General features: G+C 54.8%; 7 protein-coding genes across 7 annotated transcripts; 4 read left to right on the top strand and 3 right to left on the bottom strand.

Annotated features, from left to right (window-relative positions):
* Nucleotides 1–223: 223 nt before the first annotated feature.
* On the bottom strand, nt 224–788 carry CH63R_12713 (Ribosomal protein S12; the record flags this gene model as incomplete). The annotated part of the gene is made up of 2 exons (XM_018307687.1): nt 224–402; nt 542–788. The coding sequence occupies 2 exons, from the start codon at nt 786–788 to the stop codon at nt 224–226; spliced, it is 426 nt and encodes a 141-aa protein (XP_018152104.1).
* Nucleotides 789–1,347: 559 nt separating this feature from the next.
* CH63R_12712 (uncharacterized protein) lies at nt 1,348–2,259 on the top strand (the record flags this gene model as incomplete). The annotated part of the gene is made up of 1 exon (XM_018307686.1): nt 1,348–2,259. The coding sequence occupies one exon, from the start codon at nt 1,348–1,350 to the stop codon at nt 2,257–2,259; it is 912 nt and encodes a 303-aa protein (XP_018152103.1).
* Nucleotides 2,260–3,661: 1,402 nt separating this feature from the next.
* On the top strand, nt 3,662–4,005 carry CH63R_12711 (Peptidase inhibitor i9; the record flags this gene model as incomplete). Its single annotated transcript, XM_018307685.1, has 2 exons — nt 3,662–3,846; nt 3,906–4,005. 2 exons carry the CDS (start codon nt 3,662–3,664, stop codon nt 4,003–4,005), a joined length of 285 nt encoding a protein of 94 aa, XP_018152102.1.
* A 2,543-nt stretch (nt 4,006–6,548) lies between these two features.
* CH63R_12710 (Microtubule binding protein) lies at nt 6,549–9,587 on the top strand (the record flags this gene model as incomplete). Its single annotated transcript, XM_018307684.1, has 6 exons — nt 6,549–6,590; nt 6,732–6,980; nt 7,077–8,807; nt 9,128–9,214; nt 9,333–9,495; nt 9,535–9,587. 6 exons carry the CDS (start codon nt 6,549–6,551, stop codon nt 9,585–9,587), a joined length of 2,325 nt encoding a protein of 774 aa, XP_018152101.1.
* A 1,383-nt stretch (nt 9,588–10,970) lies between these two features.
* On the bottom strand, nt 10,971–12,041 carry CH63R_12709 (Adenylate kinase; the record flags this gene model as incomplete). The annotated part of the gene is made up of 4 exons (XM_018307683.1): nt 10,971–11,430; nt 11,527–11,681; nt 11,755–11,807; nt 11,885–12,041. 4 exons carry the CDS (start codon nt 12,039–12,041, stop codon nt 10,971–10,973), a joined length of 825 nt encoding a protein of 274 aa, XP_018152100.1.
* Nucleotides 12,042–13,378: 1,337 nt separating this feature from the next.
* On the top strand, nt 13,379–14,537 carry CH63R_12708 (26S proteasome regulatory subunit rpn-8; the record flags this gene model as incomplete). Its single annotated transcript, XM_018307682.1, has 3 exons — nt 13,379–13,565; nt 13,633–13,904; nt 13,959–14,537. 3 exons carry the CDS (start codon nt 13,379–13,381, stop codon nt 14,535–14,537), a joined length of 1,038 nt encoding a protein of 345 aa, XP_018152099.1.
* A 231-nt stretch (nt 14,538–14,768) lies between these two features.
* CH63R_12707 (Ubiquitin carboxyl-terminal hydrolase family protein) lies at nt 14,769–15,638 on the bottom strand (the record flags this gene model as incomplete). The annotated part of the gene is made up of 1 exon (XM_018307681.1): nt 14,769–15,638. The coding sequence occupies one exon, from the start codon at nt 15,636–15,638 to the stop codon at nt 14,769–14,771; it is 870 nt and encodes a 289-aa protein (XP_018152098.1).
* Nucleotides 15,639–15,997: the final 359 nt, after the last annotated feature.

Genomic DNA, 15,997 nt, shown 5'->3' with positions numbered 1-15,997 from the left:
CACATAGAATCGAAACATACTGATTCTTATTCACGCCCGATAACCCCATTTTTGTATAATGTGTGAAATGCCGCATGTTAGGTGACTTTCATGATGTTTTATTTCATCGACCAAAGTCTACCCGCAGTATCAGGACCATAACCCATTGATGCCAATGCAAGCGTAAAACTCCGAGTGCCGAATTTTCTTCCACTGCCTTCCCATGCTTCGCGAAGCCTCCCGTTTAGGATCTGGGCTTCTCCTTCTTCTCCTTCCACAGAGCGAGCAGACCGACACCAGAGACCTTGACGACCTTGAAGCGGACACCGGGAATATCACCCTTGGCCTTGCCCTTGCGACCGAAACCGGCCAAGAGGACCTCGTCGTTCTCGTCGACAAAGTTCAAGCAACCGTCGTTGGGGACTACGAAAAAGTCCAGTGTTAGCAAGGCTTGCTCTTCTCACCGTCATGGTACCACATTGGGAAATGATCCCATCCTCTTCTTGGTCCCCATCGAGCCGTGGTGGGAGAGTATTCGGGGGGGGGGGGGGGGGTATCGTACCGAAAGCAGTGACCTTCTTGCCGTTCTTGATCAACTGAACACGAACACACTTTCGGATGGCAGAGTTGGGCTGCTTTGCCTCAACACCGACCTTCTCGAGGACGATGCCCTTGGCGTGAGAGGAACCACCGAAGGGGGAGGACTTGAAAGCGGTGCCGAGGGCGCGCTTCTTGTATCCGAGGTCGGCCCACTTCTGGTCCTTACGGTTCATGCGCAACTTGCGCGCCGCATTGAGTCCACGAGGCATATTGGCTGATGTGAATTATCGTCAGTTGCACAGCTCCAAAGTGATATCTCTTTTCGAGGGGGCGAGTCGGTGGGATTTCGTCGTCGAGGTCGTTGGGGGGAGAAATCAAAATTCTTCGGTGACGGGCTGCGATTGCCTGTGAGAATGGGCGTAACGTACCGGTTTGTTGGGGGGTATCGCGAGACTTGACTTGGTGGTGGTGACTGAGCCTCTCGTGCTGCGAAAGATTGACCAAGCTAGGCTTCCAGGTTGACAAACCACCACCGATTTTTTTGGAAGGGCACGAAAACCCTACGAACAGAGGAGCGAGCAAATCTGGATCACGTGATATGGTCTGTGTTTTTTTCTTTCTATCTTGCCTGCGTTAACGAGTGGAAGAAAACCGGGTCAGGAGGCTTTAGCGGGGGCTACTTTCCTACCCAACCACAGGATTTGAGTCTTGAATTCGTTCTTCGCACGGAACATTGAACGACCCCACGTCTCCGTTGATCCAGCATCCGCCAGGGGTACCCCCTCAAAAGGTCCGCAACTTCCTTGAGGCTCCAGCCAATCCGACCAGATGCCGCCTGCTTCGAGAGACGCTGTCTCAGATGCCAAGCCCATACTCAGGAATGTTCACGACGACACACAACAACATGTAGACATGTCTCAATCAGCCAAGAGCAAAGGAAAGCAGCGCGATCCTCCGCCGACCCTTTTCCTCCATCCGTCTCCCGCCGCTTCTCATGCTTCTCTACCCGGCATTCTCGCGCCAGGAGCGCCGGCGAACTCGTCCGCCCCGGGTGCCTCAACTCTAGCTCAGCCAGCCTTGAACCTCCAACGTAACGGATCTCTTCACACCGGCTCGGTAGTCACGCCGTCCGTTGCTCGTCCTGCACGGAATATCAAGACGGCCGGCAGCACTAGGAGCACTGACAGGACCGACGCATTATGGGCGGAGATGCAGGCGACGCTCGAGGAGGTCGAGCTGTCTGCGTCAGGTGGGACTCACGTCTTTGGCCCGGATCACGACCGCAAATTGGAAGAGCTTAGGACAGCTCAAATTGCTCTTGCGCAGGCATGGGCACGGAGCGAGGCGGATGAGGCCATTGAGATGACTGGACAACGGTCCAACACGTCAGCAGTTGGGGACGAGGTTCGTAATCTCAAAAGCGCAGTTTTAGGAGAGACGGGCGTGCCGCCAGACAGCAATGAGGTTCCACGAAGCACAGGAAGCAACAATGGCCGCCCAGGCAGCAGCGGAGGCACAGAACATCTTGGTGCCAAGCTTGAGCAAGAGACGGAGGTGGACATCCTGCTGGCACGAAAGCGGCGCGAGGCCAATGATCGGTACTTCCAACGGGTAAACCAGAGCGTTCTTGACGTCGTCGCCAAACTCGAGGATGTTGCTGTTGCGATGCGAGCTGTTGAACAGGAAACCAAGGACATCTGGGGTGAGAATGATAGCGCGGCAGGCAGTGCAAAGGGGTAAATGCCTCTGACGGTTACTGGGTCATTGACGACAACGTACGGTACTGGGCGTCTGCACTGAACCGAAACAGTTTCCTTGATAGTTTCGGGAGGATTGGGAGTTTGTTATTTGTGGGTTCTGGAATTGGCGTTGAGGATCACATGGACGCCCATGCATATAGAGAGATAGGGACACCGTCACGCAAGGTCGACGAGTTGGGGTCAATACCTTTCCGCCTTCACCTTTTGCGGACACCGAAAATATCCAATAATTCTTTGAAGACTGTTTCGACTTTCTTGCTGGCAGTTGTGACGAGATCATCACCTTTCGTGGATGTCCAAGCAAACATGGCTGTGGAGACTGAATGTCAAGCCGGACCCCGCGAATCCGATCATCGGTTGCGCCTGAGAAATGCTCGTTGTACACATGAGCTGGGCGATGGCAGGCAACCATCCAGTATTCGCCCGAACAGCTGCATCGATGTAACCATATTGGCTGCCTTGTGGCCGGCTCTGTACGCGACACTCGGAGGCACCAAACGGCCGGTAGCGCCATCGAAGACCAGGTGGTTACTTGCATCTCCAGGTTCTACACAATTACTCAGTCAAATAGCACAAGGCGGAACGGCACAACGACCGACGAGGTCGTGAGATGAGAAAGACTCGTCTAAGAACACCGCATCGGACCGGGGGGAATGGTGTAGCCTAATTCCGCGGGGCCTTTAGAGAGACACGAAGGCCGAACGAACTCTGACGGGGCCGACCGAACTGAGTACAGGGAGAGAAAGCAGCAGCAATGTGGGAACCTTTGCTGCGCGGTCATGACTATGGAGATGCGCCAAGACTATCGCCACCCCACCCCTCCAAGGAGAGAGTCAGACGGAAATGCTGGCCAGGAGTACCTATGCATACAAGTGGTCAGTGTCACTGTCGTCCCCCAATGACGATGCTAGACAGGTCTCCCACCAGCACCTCTACAGGGCAGGTGGTACTTAGGTAGGGAAGGTTCGGCTTCTGACTGCCAATCCCAGTGACCTGCCGCGCTGTGTCTCTGTCCATGTACCAATTAAGCGACGAGCCCATGACAAAAGGGGCCAAACATCGAGGTCCAAGGTGTTAGATAGTCCGTTACCGTCCAACCTGCAACTTACTCCTTACATCCACCCATTCCTCACCAACCCATTTTCAGTCTCCAGCAAAGAACGATTTAATACCCGCGAACTCCCCCATAGGATCCCTGGGTGAATTCATCAACATCTACCTAGTCTTTGCCGAACCCTCGACGGTGATCGAACGTTATTGTACCAACGCTACACCGTCGTCGCTAAACGCTGCCCACTGTCGCATTCGAAGCTCGCGACCGCAAAGGATCCTGAAACCCGCCCTTGTTGTCAAAGACGCCCAACTTTTCCAGACCCGTCATTATGAGGCCCTCCGCGTTCCTCGTCGCCGCGCTTACCGTCGTCCCCGGCGTCCTCGCCGTTGACCAGATGAAGTCCGTCATCATCTGGGCCCAGTCCGACTCCATCAGCGACGATATCATCGCCAAGGCCAAGCAGTCTGTCATCGACGCCGGTGGCCAGATCACCCACACCTACTCCCTCATTAGGTGAGAGAGCACCAACATGCAGGACAGGTATAACATCAAAGAAGCTAACACGGTGCCAGGGGATTCGCATGTGTCACACCCGTCAAGGTCCTCGAGTCTGTCCAGGCTTTCAGTGAAGGTCTCGTAATCGACGAAGACCACACCGTCACCGGCTCGTAAAACGGGGCATTGTCAACCAGACCAGATGCGCCAGATCCGTCGGCAAGACTTCCGAAACATGCGATCAGTGAAGGATACTATAATTTGTGAAAAGGACTTTGGCTGGACTAGGTCACGAGGACAGCGATATCCCACTCTCCTTTTTCAGACACTTTGGCAGGGACAAGCAAGGAGGCGCTCATTTCACCCAATTTCAACATAGACGGTTTTACCGCTACGGAGTCAGGAGTTCAAGACCGTTGATCAGTGTGTCCGACGACACTAATTTATGTACGGTCGCGAGATGGCTCTGACCGCGAGTGGTCGAATCCTTCTCAACGCCGCAAATCAATTTAAATAAACAATACCAGCATCAAATCTTACTTGCATTCGCCATGGCCCGAGCTGTGCTGATTGATTGGGACTGCTACTTCTTCGATTGATGGAGATCTGTCGCTGTCCAAGTTCCGGCTGCATGGCGGTTCGTAGCTACTGGAGGGTGGTTGTTGATTTGAATGGCAAGAGCCGAGTGCGGCAGACGATGACATCGATGACATATCCGAGGCTCATTGGAACATTTAACATTCCTAGGACCAATCCACAGGCGTTGTATGCCTGACGAGTGGAGAGGAATCATGAGTGGAAGGAAGGCCAGCCAGCCTGCAGACATGCAGATCAAAAGCGGATTTTTGAGTATTCTAGCCTCTTCTCCACTGCAAGCCTGGGATCTTCCATCACCTTTTTCGATGAAGGATATGACCATTCCCGGACAACGGCAATCACATCTGGACAATCCAAAGCATCGTCCTGCGGCTGCAATATTTGATCGTTGTGCAGTGCAGCGATACGGCATCATGCACGATTAGCCGGGGCGGCTCTGACCGGGACGAAAACCGGTGTTTCTAATGTTCGCGTAACGCTCCAATTGCGCTGGGCAGGACGGCTCATGGGTCATGCCGCAGACGAGTCAAAGCGCGGGCTGGAGACTTTACCCTTCAGTTTTGGGTTATCCGCTGGACCCAGTGTGCAGGCACATACATCCTGTACATGGCCGTTGAAAAGGGACAAAGCAGCCCGGTGCAGCCCTATATGGCAACCATCCAAACCACTTCCCAAGCGTTCGCGGACAATCCCCTTGGTATAGTCTGTCAGGATCATCTCAGATTCGGATACCGAGAGTTGCTCTGGCGGCTACGGGGAGAGCCGGAGTCGAAGGGAGCGACAAAACCCATAGGGGATGATGTCCACGGCGCGTCTGTGCTTCGCGGACAAGGCTGGTGGTGCTTTATTTGGTACGTTCCGTGTTGCTGATAGGAAACATGGACGTCTTCAACTGATATTATGACTCTAAGACTCGGCATTGTTCTCTTATGGGCGCAGCCCAATCAAGCAAATGATTCACGCGAAGGAACAAGCCTTTAGTCGAGGGTAATCCTGACATGAAGAAGTCGAAGACAAGCAAAACCGGCAGGATCTACGGTGTACCTTATGTATGAAAGGCAGCAATCCAAACGCTCTTGATCAACAGGCCGTTGCATCTTGTGTTTTGACTATCTCAAGGTACCAACGGATATGGGCATTATTCGTGGTGAGATCTCATCAGGGGTTCGAGACTCGGGAGTCGAGAATAGAGAGAGAGGGGAGAGGGGGAGGGGGAAACTAGGTGCTGTCAGTGGTTGCTTACAGGGCTGGGCTGGACATCAGGGCAGCTGCCCCACTGTAGCATCCTGGGCTTCCGTCCCGCTTCGCGTCACTTTCGAGTTTCGGACTTGGGGGCGGGAGATACCTTAATAGAATGATCCTTCTTGGTGGTCGGTGGGAGACCAATGTACTGCACTCACCAGCCCCCTCTTGCAGGAGGACTGAACGAGATAAACATACATAGTACATGCACCACATCGGCGGTACCTGTTGCACGTTGCAGCGCGCTAAGACGGATATCCTTTAGCGGCCTCATGCTAATCGATAAGGGAGGAGCTCAAGACAGGTCATGCAAGATTGAGTGTGGATTACCTAAGTTGGTATCGACCTAAGGTAGAAAGACAAAGCCCGGGGGCCGTGAACAATGCTGCACCTGTCTTTGGGAGGTTCGGGACGGCAGGCAAAGCACCAACTCAAGAATCAATATGCACCTTGAATTTCCGGACCTTGTCTTCGACTGTGCGCGAACAAGGCTCTGTTCTGCATTCCTTTCACCGCCCTTCCCTCGGCCAACTGAAAGGCCTTCCGACTCGACCTCGACTTGAACCTTTAATATCCCTCCCCCTCCCTCCCTAACACTAAATCTGCTGGCCCCTTTTGCGATGCGAGCTTCCCGGGCCCATGGAACCACAACCCCCCCTACCGCTTTGACTTTCTATTACAACCACGAACCACCACGCGGCGCCAAACACAGTGGGACCGGATGAGAGACCAGCTCACTTTCCCACGTGCTGTTCAGGTTCCCCAAACCACCATCAACGCCTCAAGGATACATTGGCCTCGAAACATCCAACAAACACACGACTCACCAAAGACGCGCCCACGAAAGACCACGAACGCTGCGACCCAGCAGACGGGGCATCATGCCGTATTCAGAGAGCGCGCAGGCCGCGCTGGTGCAATGGGTAAGTAGGCATCTTCGAGCCTCCCTCCAGACAGCATCCCTAATTTCCCCGTGACCTGTGTCATATCCTTTTCCCCAGTTTCCCGGCTCCAGACTGCTGCACTGTCACGATATGTTATGCTGACACAACAATTCTTCACAGGCAAACACATTTCCCCTCGATAAAAAGGCCGATTCAATATCAGACTTTCTCGATGGCCACCTCCTGTCTCAGGTCCTCCAGGACCTGGATCCCTCTTTCGATTCCAATACCAGCGAGGGCGAGCTTTATGACGTCTACAAGGGCATCACCAGGCTAGTTTATCGCGAGTGCCCCGGCCTCATCCGCCAGACCAAGCTTGCCGACATTCGCCCCAGGGCAAGAGAAGCGCAGCCTGAAGCCATCAGCAAGGTATGCTCCCACCCGTGCCCCTGACGCCCGGGCCAGACCCGCCGTTGTCTTCAATGTCGTGAACGATCAGTCTTGCTAACAGTGTGTGCTTATTAGCTTCTCGCCGTGCTGTTCGCCATCGCGATGCTTGGCAGCAACAACGCACGATACGTCACGCGCATCACCCAGGACATAACCGATAAGACGAACCTAATGCAGTTGCAACGGGTTACGCAAGAGATGAAGGTGGCAATTGACGAGGCCGAGGCTCAGGACTTGGAGGAGGCTTCGGAGCCCGGCCATGAAAGCCATGACGCAGACCTCGCCATGGAAGCCGATAACATCCGCCTCCGCTCCGACCTTGACAAGAAGGGAAAGCTTTTGGCAGACATGGAAACGCGTTTGGGTCACCTGCAGGAGAGCTACGACGACTTGAAAGAGGAGGTTGTACGGAAGGGCAGGGAGCTGGAGGCGTTCCACAGTGCCCAAGATGGTGCGGGAAAGGAGGTCATCAGGTCGCTGGAGCTCAAGCTGCGCGAGCAGGATGAGCTCATTGCAAACCAGGAGGCCCAGGCCGAAGACGATCGTATCACCAAGGAGCGGCTGACGAGCGAGGTCTCGGCGCTCAAGGCAAAGACCCAGAAACTTGAGACCCTGGACGACGAGGTGAAGGAGCTGCGGTTCAAGAACGAAGAACTTTCTCGCAAAGCCAACATGGTGGAGCGGTACAAGCAGAAGCTGGAGGCGCAGTCCACTTTATCCAAAGAGATGGACAACCTGCTGTATGAGAAGGAGCAGATGCAGCGGGACCTCATTGAATACGAGAAGGTCTTGAAAAGGAACCAGGCACTGGAGCAGACTAACGAGCAGTATGCCTCAAAGCTTCGGGATTATGAGCTGCAGTACGTTGAGCTCGACGCCCAGCGGAGGGCCCTTCACGACGACACCCAACAATTGAGAGCTCGTCTGGCAACTCTCGACGCTCAGCGTCTCTCTGACGAACGACTGATTGCCGATTTACAGGAGCAAATCAACTCGGGATCCCAAGCGGCCTTGTCACCCGACGCCGGGACTGCAGGTTTCAGCCTTGAGGAGGAGCTCGAGGGTGCTGGGGGCAGCACTGCTCCTAACCCTGCCCTCGAGATATCGCGCCTCAAGGCCGAGAACAACTTACTCCGTAGTGGCATGGGCTCCGCTTCGGAGAACGCACGGTTACGACAAGAGCTCGAGGAGGAGCGCAAACAACGGGAGCGTATCCAGAAAACCTACAACGAGACTTTCGAGAAGCAACAGCTTGCGGAGGCTCAGGTTAGCGCTCTCATTGAGAGTAGCGGGGAAAAGTTAGTTGAGCTTGTCGACGAAGCAATCCGGCGAGGCTTAAATAGAGTGCTAACGCAAGACTACTACTACAGCGAAGTACTTGGCAATCTGAGGGTCCAAATTGACCAGAAGACACTTGAACTTGAAAGAGAAAGGAGACGACTGAATGAGGTTCAAGCGCAACTGGCTGACAAGGATCGCGAGCTCCTCAGCGCAAGGACAGATCTCTCCGCCGTTGCAAAGGATAGTGTCGAAGCTCTCGAGGAGCTCAAGTCTACTGATCAGCTTATCTCAGGGTCCATCCGGGAGGAACTCGATGCGGCACGCCAACAGCTCAAAAACCTTGGCACTGACCTTGAAGAGCAGCGCAGCTCGCTCATTAACGCCCTGCTCGAGAAGGATAAGCTTCGCAAGGACCTGGACGAGGCCAGGGAGGCACGACAAGACGGCACCGAGCCCGCCGAGCTTGTCCAGAAGCTCCAGGACAAGATTGAGAAACTTCGCGTCAGGCTCAAGGAGCGCACTTCGGTAAGTAAACACCGCAAACATCTTGTCCCCCGACAAATCGAAGCCGGTGCAGCCAAGATGCCTGCTGTGCCCTCGAAAGTCATCTTGCACGAAGGCAACCCGGATTTTCGGACTAGTGCCCCTCCGTGTCATTCCCACCTTAATCTTCCCATACAATTGAAAGGGCCAAAAACGAGATGGTGGAAGGTGTTGGGGCGGACAAAGTCGCCGTCTCCGTCTTCGGTTGGGCAATGACGCGTTTTTTGACAAATGGCTTTCTATGATATGTTTGGCTTTATGCGGTTATGACTGACGGATGAATTTTTCTTTCCCTTTTTTAGCAATTGGAGAAGTCAGAACAAGACAAATACGAGTTCCAGCGGAAGCTCAAGGCCGCTGAGGGCGGAGAGGCCGCGGCGGCGCAAAAGGTATGTATCCAGCCCCCTTTAGTCTCAATGGCACCAAATCGTCATTCGTTTGAATCTGTTTTATCGCCGTGACGCCGTTGAGGGTATGGGAAACGCGGAAGCTGACAGCTGCGGAAAGGCCGCGAGCGACCAGATCATCAAGAATCTCCAGCGCGAGAACGCTCTTATCGCCACGGCGTGGTATGATCTTACTAGCCGTATCCAGAGCAACCATGTTGTGCTACAGAGGCGGAGTGAGATGCCCAAGAGTTGGTTGGGAAAACAGAGACAGATGGTCAACGGTAGGTTTCATTCTCTGTCTACCTTATGTCCAGTTGCAGGCCTTGGAAGACTAATGGGTGGAAATTGTAGCTACTCCCAGGAGATGAAATAACTTAAAGCTGGCTCCCTGCGTCTCTGCGTAACCAAGGACGACACTCTTTCATTACAAATACCCGACCTCTCATCACACCTTATACTGGGTAGCAGAAAGCGCCGCGGCGTTGGGCTTTTCCTTTCGTCCCCTCTTTCTTGCCCTTCTTCTTTCCTCGTCCTGATTTCTTGTTCTCGGCGAAAAACACTGGGGTGGATGGCTTGTGGCTGGCCTGCATCTTAAGAGTGGTAAAGCATTGCATTGCACTGCGTGGTAACTTGGGCGGTATCATCTCCTTGCATTGTTATTTTTACGGGCGCTCTTCTCTTCACTTGTGAGGGGTTTTTATTCACCTCTTGCTTCTCTTTCTCCCTGCACTATCCTATATCTTCGTCTTGACTAGGAGTGTTTGCCAGCGTCTGGGGGTGTTTGCAAGCTTTGGCTTATATCGTATAGCTTCCGTATCAATACACGCCCACCCCCTTTATTCTGGCTTCGGAACCTGCGGACCTCACGACCAGAACAATTTTTTGATGACACAACTTCATGTACGCGCCTGTTCTAGACAGAGGCACTGGGTGGGATTCGATCATGTCGGAAAGTATCCGGAGATCCTCCCCCCCGTAGTCCACATGGTCTTGATCACTTGGCCTTCGGCTCAGGCTGACGCTGTTGATGAGCGAGCGATGGCGACGAATTTGGGGAACTCGACCTCCTCTACACTCGGAAGACGACGGGAGCGGGCCCGGGAAACACAGTCTCCACAGCTTCGCTCTTTTGAGAAGCACCGACAAGGCCCGAGTCTATTCAGATTGAGTGTTCCAGTTCGTTTGGATGTCATGCCCATCCTCAACACGTTATCACGAAATGCTGCATAGAAAAAATGTGTGTGCGCACGCGCGCACGTATGTATCTTTCCCCAGTTGAATCGTTTGGCCATCCAACTGCAACCCGCTGGTTGTGGTTATTAATGAGAAAGTAAGGTTGTGTTCTACATACAAGCGTGCAACGAAAGAGGTTTTCTACACGATACAACTGATCCTTGACGGGTTGGGGAGAGCGAAAATGCGAGTTTTGGCCACGTCGAACGCCAAGATGAAGCCAGCTTGCTTCAAGTCAAGCAGCGAGAACGAGGGGGACCGACGAGAATGAACACCGTCCGATTCATGATCCATAAAAAAAGGGTCCCGTAAAAAAAAGTTCCTCCGATTCACGCCCTCCTTCTTCAGGCCGTGGGTTCCGAAGGCGATGATGCATCACAGGAGAGGCCACCCCCAAAAGAAAAAATTGGGACGTTGCGAATAAACCTCGTTTTCTTCGTGGCAATTGCGCGCAGGGTGGTGGCAGCCGGGATGACGGCGTCACGCGCGGGGATTCAGCATGGCTTGAAGAGCCCGTGCTCGTCTAGTTCTTTCCAGCAATGCGGCTAAGGATACCGGAGGAGTGGCCGCCCTTGCGCTGGGACTCGAAGATTTCGAGCATGTTCTTCCAGACCTGGCCGGGCTCTTGCGATGCGTCGAGGCCCTTCCAGATACCCGTCTGCTTGTAGTAGCCGACAACGGGAGCGGTCTGCGAGTGGTAGGTCGCCAGACGCTTCTTGAGGGCCTCAGCGTTGTCGTCGCTGCGCTGGATAAGCGGCTCGCCGGTAATGTCATCCTTCATGTATTCCTTGGGGGGGTTGAAGGTACTGTGGTAGCTGCGGCCACTGGCGGGGTGGACCAGGCGGCCGGTGATGCGGGCAACGAGCAGAGAGTCGTCGATCTGGAGTTCAACAGCGTGCTGGAGCTTCTGGTTGCGAGCCGTGAGCATAGCATCGAGGCCTTCGGCCTGAGGAACGGTACGGGGGAAGCCGTCGAGAATGAAGCTGTGGTTGTCGTGGTCAGCAATGCCCTTGCTTCGTGACGTCTGGGACCCTTAGGCCATCCGTCTGGTTCAAAGACGGGGAAAAGATGCGCCATACCCTCCCTTGCACTCCTTGTTGTTCTCCAGCTCCTCCTTGATCATGCCAATGACGATGTCATCGCTGACGAGACCGCCTTGGTCCATGATCTTCTTTGCTTCCCGGCCGAGGGGAGTCTTCTTAGCGACCTGGGATCGCAGCATGTCGCCAGTGGCCTGGAAGTGAATATTGCGGTCAGAAAAACGATCTCGAGAGCGAAGACGAGAAAGACAAGGTCAATTGACTTACCAAGTGACAGCAGTTGAACTTCTCCTTGATCTTGGGAGCTTGGGTGCCCTTGCCTATGCGCAAATGTCAACATTACTATCACCGCGACGCAACCGCGTGTGCGAAAAGACACGGGATCAGAGCTACTAACCGGCACCGGGGGGGCCGATGAGGATCATGCGAACCTCCTCGGCGGTTGGCTTGCCAGAACCACCGGCGGCGCGGTCCTCCAGAGACTTGATTCTGGACTCAAGGCTCTCGACCGTGCTGGTCAGCTTCTTGACGGCTTCCTCGACGAGACTGCTCATTTTGACGGCTTGTGAAGATGTTGATATGGCCGGACCGAGGCTAACGGAAGGGGAAGGAGAAGAGGGGCAGAGAGATGCAAGACGCAAGAGAAAGAGAGGTAGAGAGAAGAGGAGAGGGTTGAAGTCGCAGGTTAAGAGGGTTGGAAGGTCTGGGGGAGCAAATGCCAACTTGCGGGAAAAATAGAGGTTGAGAAATCGTTGCGAGGTCCCGGCAGGCCAAGTCGCCCAGGTTCCGTCTCCAGTTGTGCCAGGTAGAGGTACATACACCGTGCCGAGCTTTGCGCTTGTTGCTTCCCGACTTCCAGCACCTGCTTGCCTGTGAAAAAGTGGCTCCGTTGAGTGCAGGTGACAGGCCACCGAGCGGCCCCGGTGCCGCAAGAGGCCCCGGTGATTGGCCGGATCTGAGCGATGGGGGACGACCGCTGGGGACCGCTGGGCTTTCTGCTGGGGAACAAGGTCGCAGGCGTTCGTTCGGCTGTTTCGCAGCATAGAAGCGCCCTCCATATTTCCGCCTTGGTGCCACTGGTTGCGCTTCCGTTACAGCGCTCGCCACATCATTGGTTGTGCCCACCGTTCCCTCTCCGCCGAGGTCCAGCGCGAATACGTACCGTCTTCATCGGGGGATAGCACCGCGAGTATTGGTCCTGCGAACTAGGTAGCTTGCGGATAAGGGACGGCGTCAGAAGCTCTTCAAAGGCGCGCCCCCGGCGCACCGGATGGTACGCCTCCTTGGTATGAGGTCACTGGGGTCAGGTTTTTCGTGGTTGGCTTCACTGTTCACAATGCCCTTGGTGTGGTTTTTCTCCTTCGGTGCGACAAGTGAGCCACTAGAGGCGGTCACAGTCACCCGCAATTCTCCGATCGCCTTAACGACTTCGTGTTCAGCTGTTACTTGTCGCTTGTTTCTAGATGGAAATGGATCCCGGCATCAAGTTCTGGATCTCCATAGGTACTAAATAATGCCAGTGAGCCAGGAATGAACAAATCCAGCGCCGACGCCGGACTCGGCTGTCCGCAGGCCCTGTTGCCCAATGACTAAGGGTCCGAAGCATCCCTGACACAGTGGCACAGAGCCCACTGTGGCTGTCATGTGTGGCTAGACCTTTGCTGACTATTTGCGTGGTAATAGCACGTGATCCGGCGAGGTTCGAGCTTTGCTTGCACCTAAGCCCGATTCGTAGCTAAGCTGGGTGGGAAGGCAGCCTCAGCAGTTACGACACCACCGCTACCCTACAGCACCACGACAACCCAAATCCACCGCCGCCTCACCAACCTTCCTCCATCTCCGAACGAACCCGACCCAATCGACCTCACGACGCTACGACAATACCTCTATCATGCCTGCCACCACTGCAGAGACCCTGTCTCTCGTTCAGCGGAATGTCTCCGTTGCCCCTCTCGTGCTTCTTTCCGTTGTCGACCACTACAACCGCGCAGTAGTCAAGGGATCGAAACGGAGAGTGGTGGGTGTTCTTCTGGGTTCAAATGACGGCAACAACGTCCGCGTATCGAACAGTTTTGCAGGTATGCGCGCTTTGTCGGGTTGTGAATAACTTGGCCATTCGCCCGTGAGGCTGACCAACCCATGCAGTGCCCTTCGAGGAAGATGACAAGGACCCATCAGTGTGGTTCTTGGACCACAACTATGTTGAGGGAATGAACGACATGTTTAAGAAGGTCAACGCAAGGGAAAAGCTGATCGGCTGGTACCACTCTGGCCCCAAGCTGAGGGCTTCCGACCTCGAGATCAACGAGCTGTTCAAGCGCTACAACCCCAACCCTCTCCTAGTCATTATTGATGTCCAGCCGAAGGAGGCTGGCGTGCCGACGGACGCATACTTCGCTGTGGAGGAGATCAAGGATGTGAGTGTCATCGTAGGGCGCGACCCGAGCCCGGGCTGACCAACATCACTGCAGGACGGCACTACCACGTCACGAACCTTCGTCCACACCCCGTCGATCATCGAGGCCGAGGAAGCAGAGGAGATTGGTGTCGAGCACCTTCTCCGCGACATCCGCGATGTTGCAGTCGGAACCCTCTCGACGAGAATAACAAACCAGCTCCAGTCCCTTCAAGGATTGCATCTCCGCCTTCGCGATATTGGCGCATACCTTCAGAAGGTTCTTGAGGGCCAGCTCCCCGTCAACCACGCTATCCTCGGCAACCTTCAAGACGTGTTCAACCTCTTGCCTAACCTGTCGACGCCAAAGGGTGACGGAAAGTCGAGCGGCGGCGAGCTGTCTCATGCCATGAGTATCAAGACCAACGACCAGCTCATGGCCATCTACCTTAGCAGTCTGATCCGCGCCATCACAGCCTTCCACGACCTTATTGAAAACAAGATCCAGAACCGGCAGCAGGCTGAGGAGAAGGAGGCCAAGAAGGACGAGGTGAACGGAAAGGACGAGAAGAAGGATGAGAAGGCGAACGGTGTTAACGGCGAGAGCAAGGAGACCTCCGACAAGGACAAGGAGGCCAAGGAGAAGAAGAAATAGACAACTACGCGGTGACGTAGCGGATGGGAGGAAACAGACACGACGAGACTCAAACACGGGAACGGATACCCGCGATAGACATTGGGGCGTGGGCATGTCATGAAATCTCGGCGTCCAGGAGGGCAGGCCGGGGGGAACAGGCATATTCTCAACAAAAGTGTGTGCCTTGTACAATGATAGCATGTTTTGGCTGATGATTCTGAGGTGTTTGCAATTGCTCTCGTGATCACATTACATATCGGCGACCAACCCCGCCATCTCCTCCCTGTTCGCTCTCTTCTCCGCAACATACTTCCCCAACGCGTCCCCCCACTGCTCGGACAGCAGGCAAGAAAGCAAGTGCTTGCAGCAAGGCACACTGCCGCTACCCACTCCGTCTAGACTCAAACCTCCAAATTGCCATCCTCCCTCCTCGCCCTGTCTATCGGAGTCCTCGGTCACATCTGCATCCATGACCTCATCCTCGAGATCTTCCCCCGTGGCGGCGGTACCAGCGGCGGCAGGAAACGCCTCGAAGGCAAAGTTGGCGCAAGTACAGTTCCAAGCGTCGAGCCGAACGAGGTAGGTGGTCGACGCCGAGATCGATGTCGCGAAGGCGTGGCTTCGGCGGGACATCGTCGAGGCAACGGAGCGGACCAGATGGAATGCGGCCGGGAGAGGTTGGGGACGGTTTATGTGGTATGGGGGCGCTTGAGAAGGAAAGGGTGGTGAGGACCCCTGCCCATCGGCGGCGGTACCGGCCTCGTCGCAAGCACGAGCGGGAGAGCGGTGGTGGCGAACGAGTGCGGGGTCATCGGCGGGGTTGTCGGCTTCCCGCCTGTCGTCGCTGGATGCGGCGGGTTCCGGGACCACACGGGTGACGAGATTGCGGTCGAGGAGGTCTAGTGCCGGGAGGACTAGGGACGGGAAGAGGACGTGGAGGGTGACGAGGAGCGCGCGGTGGGGTTGGGGGAGAGATGTGAGGGGGTTTCGCGTGTCGCCTGCGTCGGCGGATGACGGCAACGCGAGGGAGGCCGATGTGAGGGAGTTGATGAGGTTCGTGATGACGACTCGGGGCGTTGGGAGGCGGGTTGAGGGCGAGGGTCTTTGGGAGGATGTCATTATTGTGGCTTGTTTGATGGTTTGCGGTGCGTGAGTGAGGACTTTGAAACCCCATGCGGACGTATCAGTATGTACGGGTGGTGGAAATGATAGCAAGATGCTGTGTACTTTGCCTCGGGTTTCCAATCAAAACTCTCCGGTTTGTGACATGCCTCTTGTTGCTGTCGTCAGTAATATTGGATGATGCTACGGGAAATGGTCGTCATTGACCCCTTATTTCGGATCTGGTGATGGTGATACCCTAGGCTTCAAGGAGGCTTTCCAGTTCGCAAACCGACCGACCGAAAAATCATGAACAGGAAGAAAGAAAAAGGTCTCTTTATGAGTTTTGCCGCCTGAAGGCTTTTGTCTAATCACAA

Source organism: Colletotrichum higginsianum, chromosome 9, assembly GCF_001672515.1.
Source record: "Colletotrichum higginsianum IMI 349063 chromosome 9, whole genome shotgun sequence".
NCBI lineage: Eukaryota > Fungi > Ascomycota > Sordariomycetes > Glomerellales > Glomerellaceae > Colletotrichum > Colletotrichum higginsianum.
This window is presented reverse-complemented; position numbering and strand designations above follow the sequence as displayed.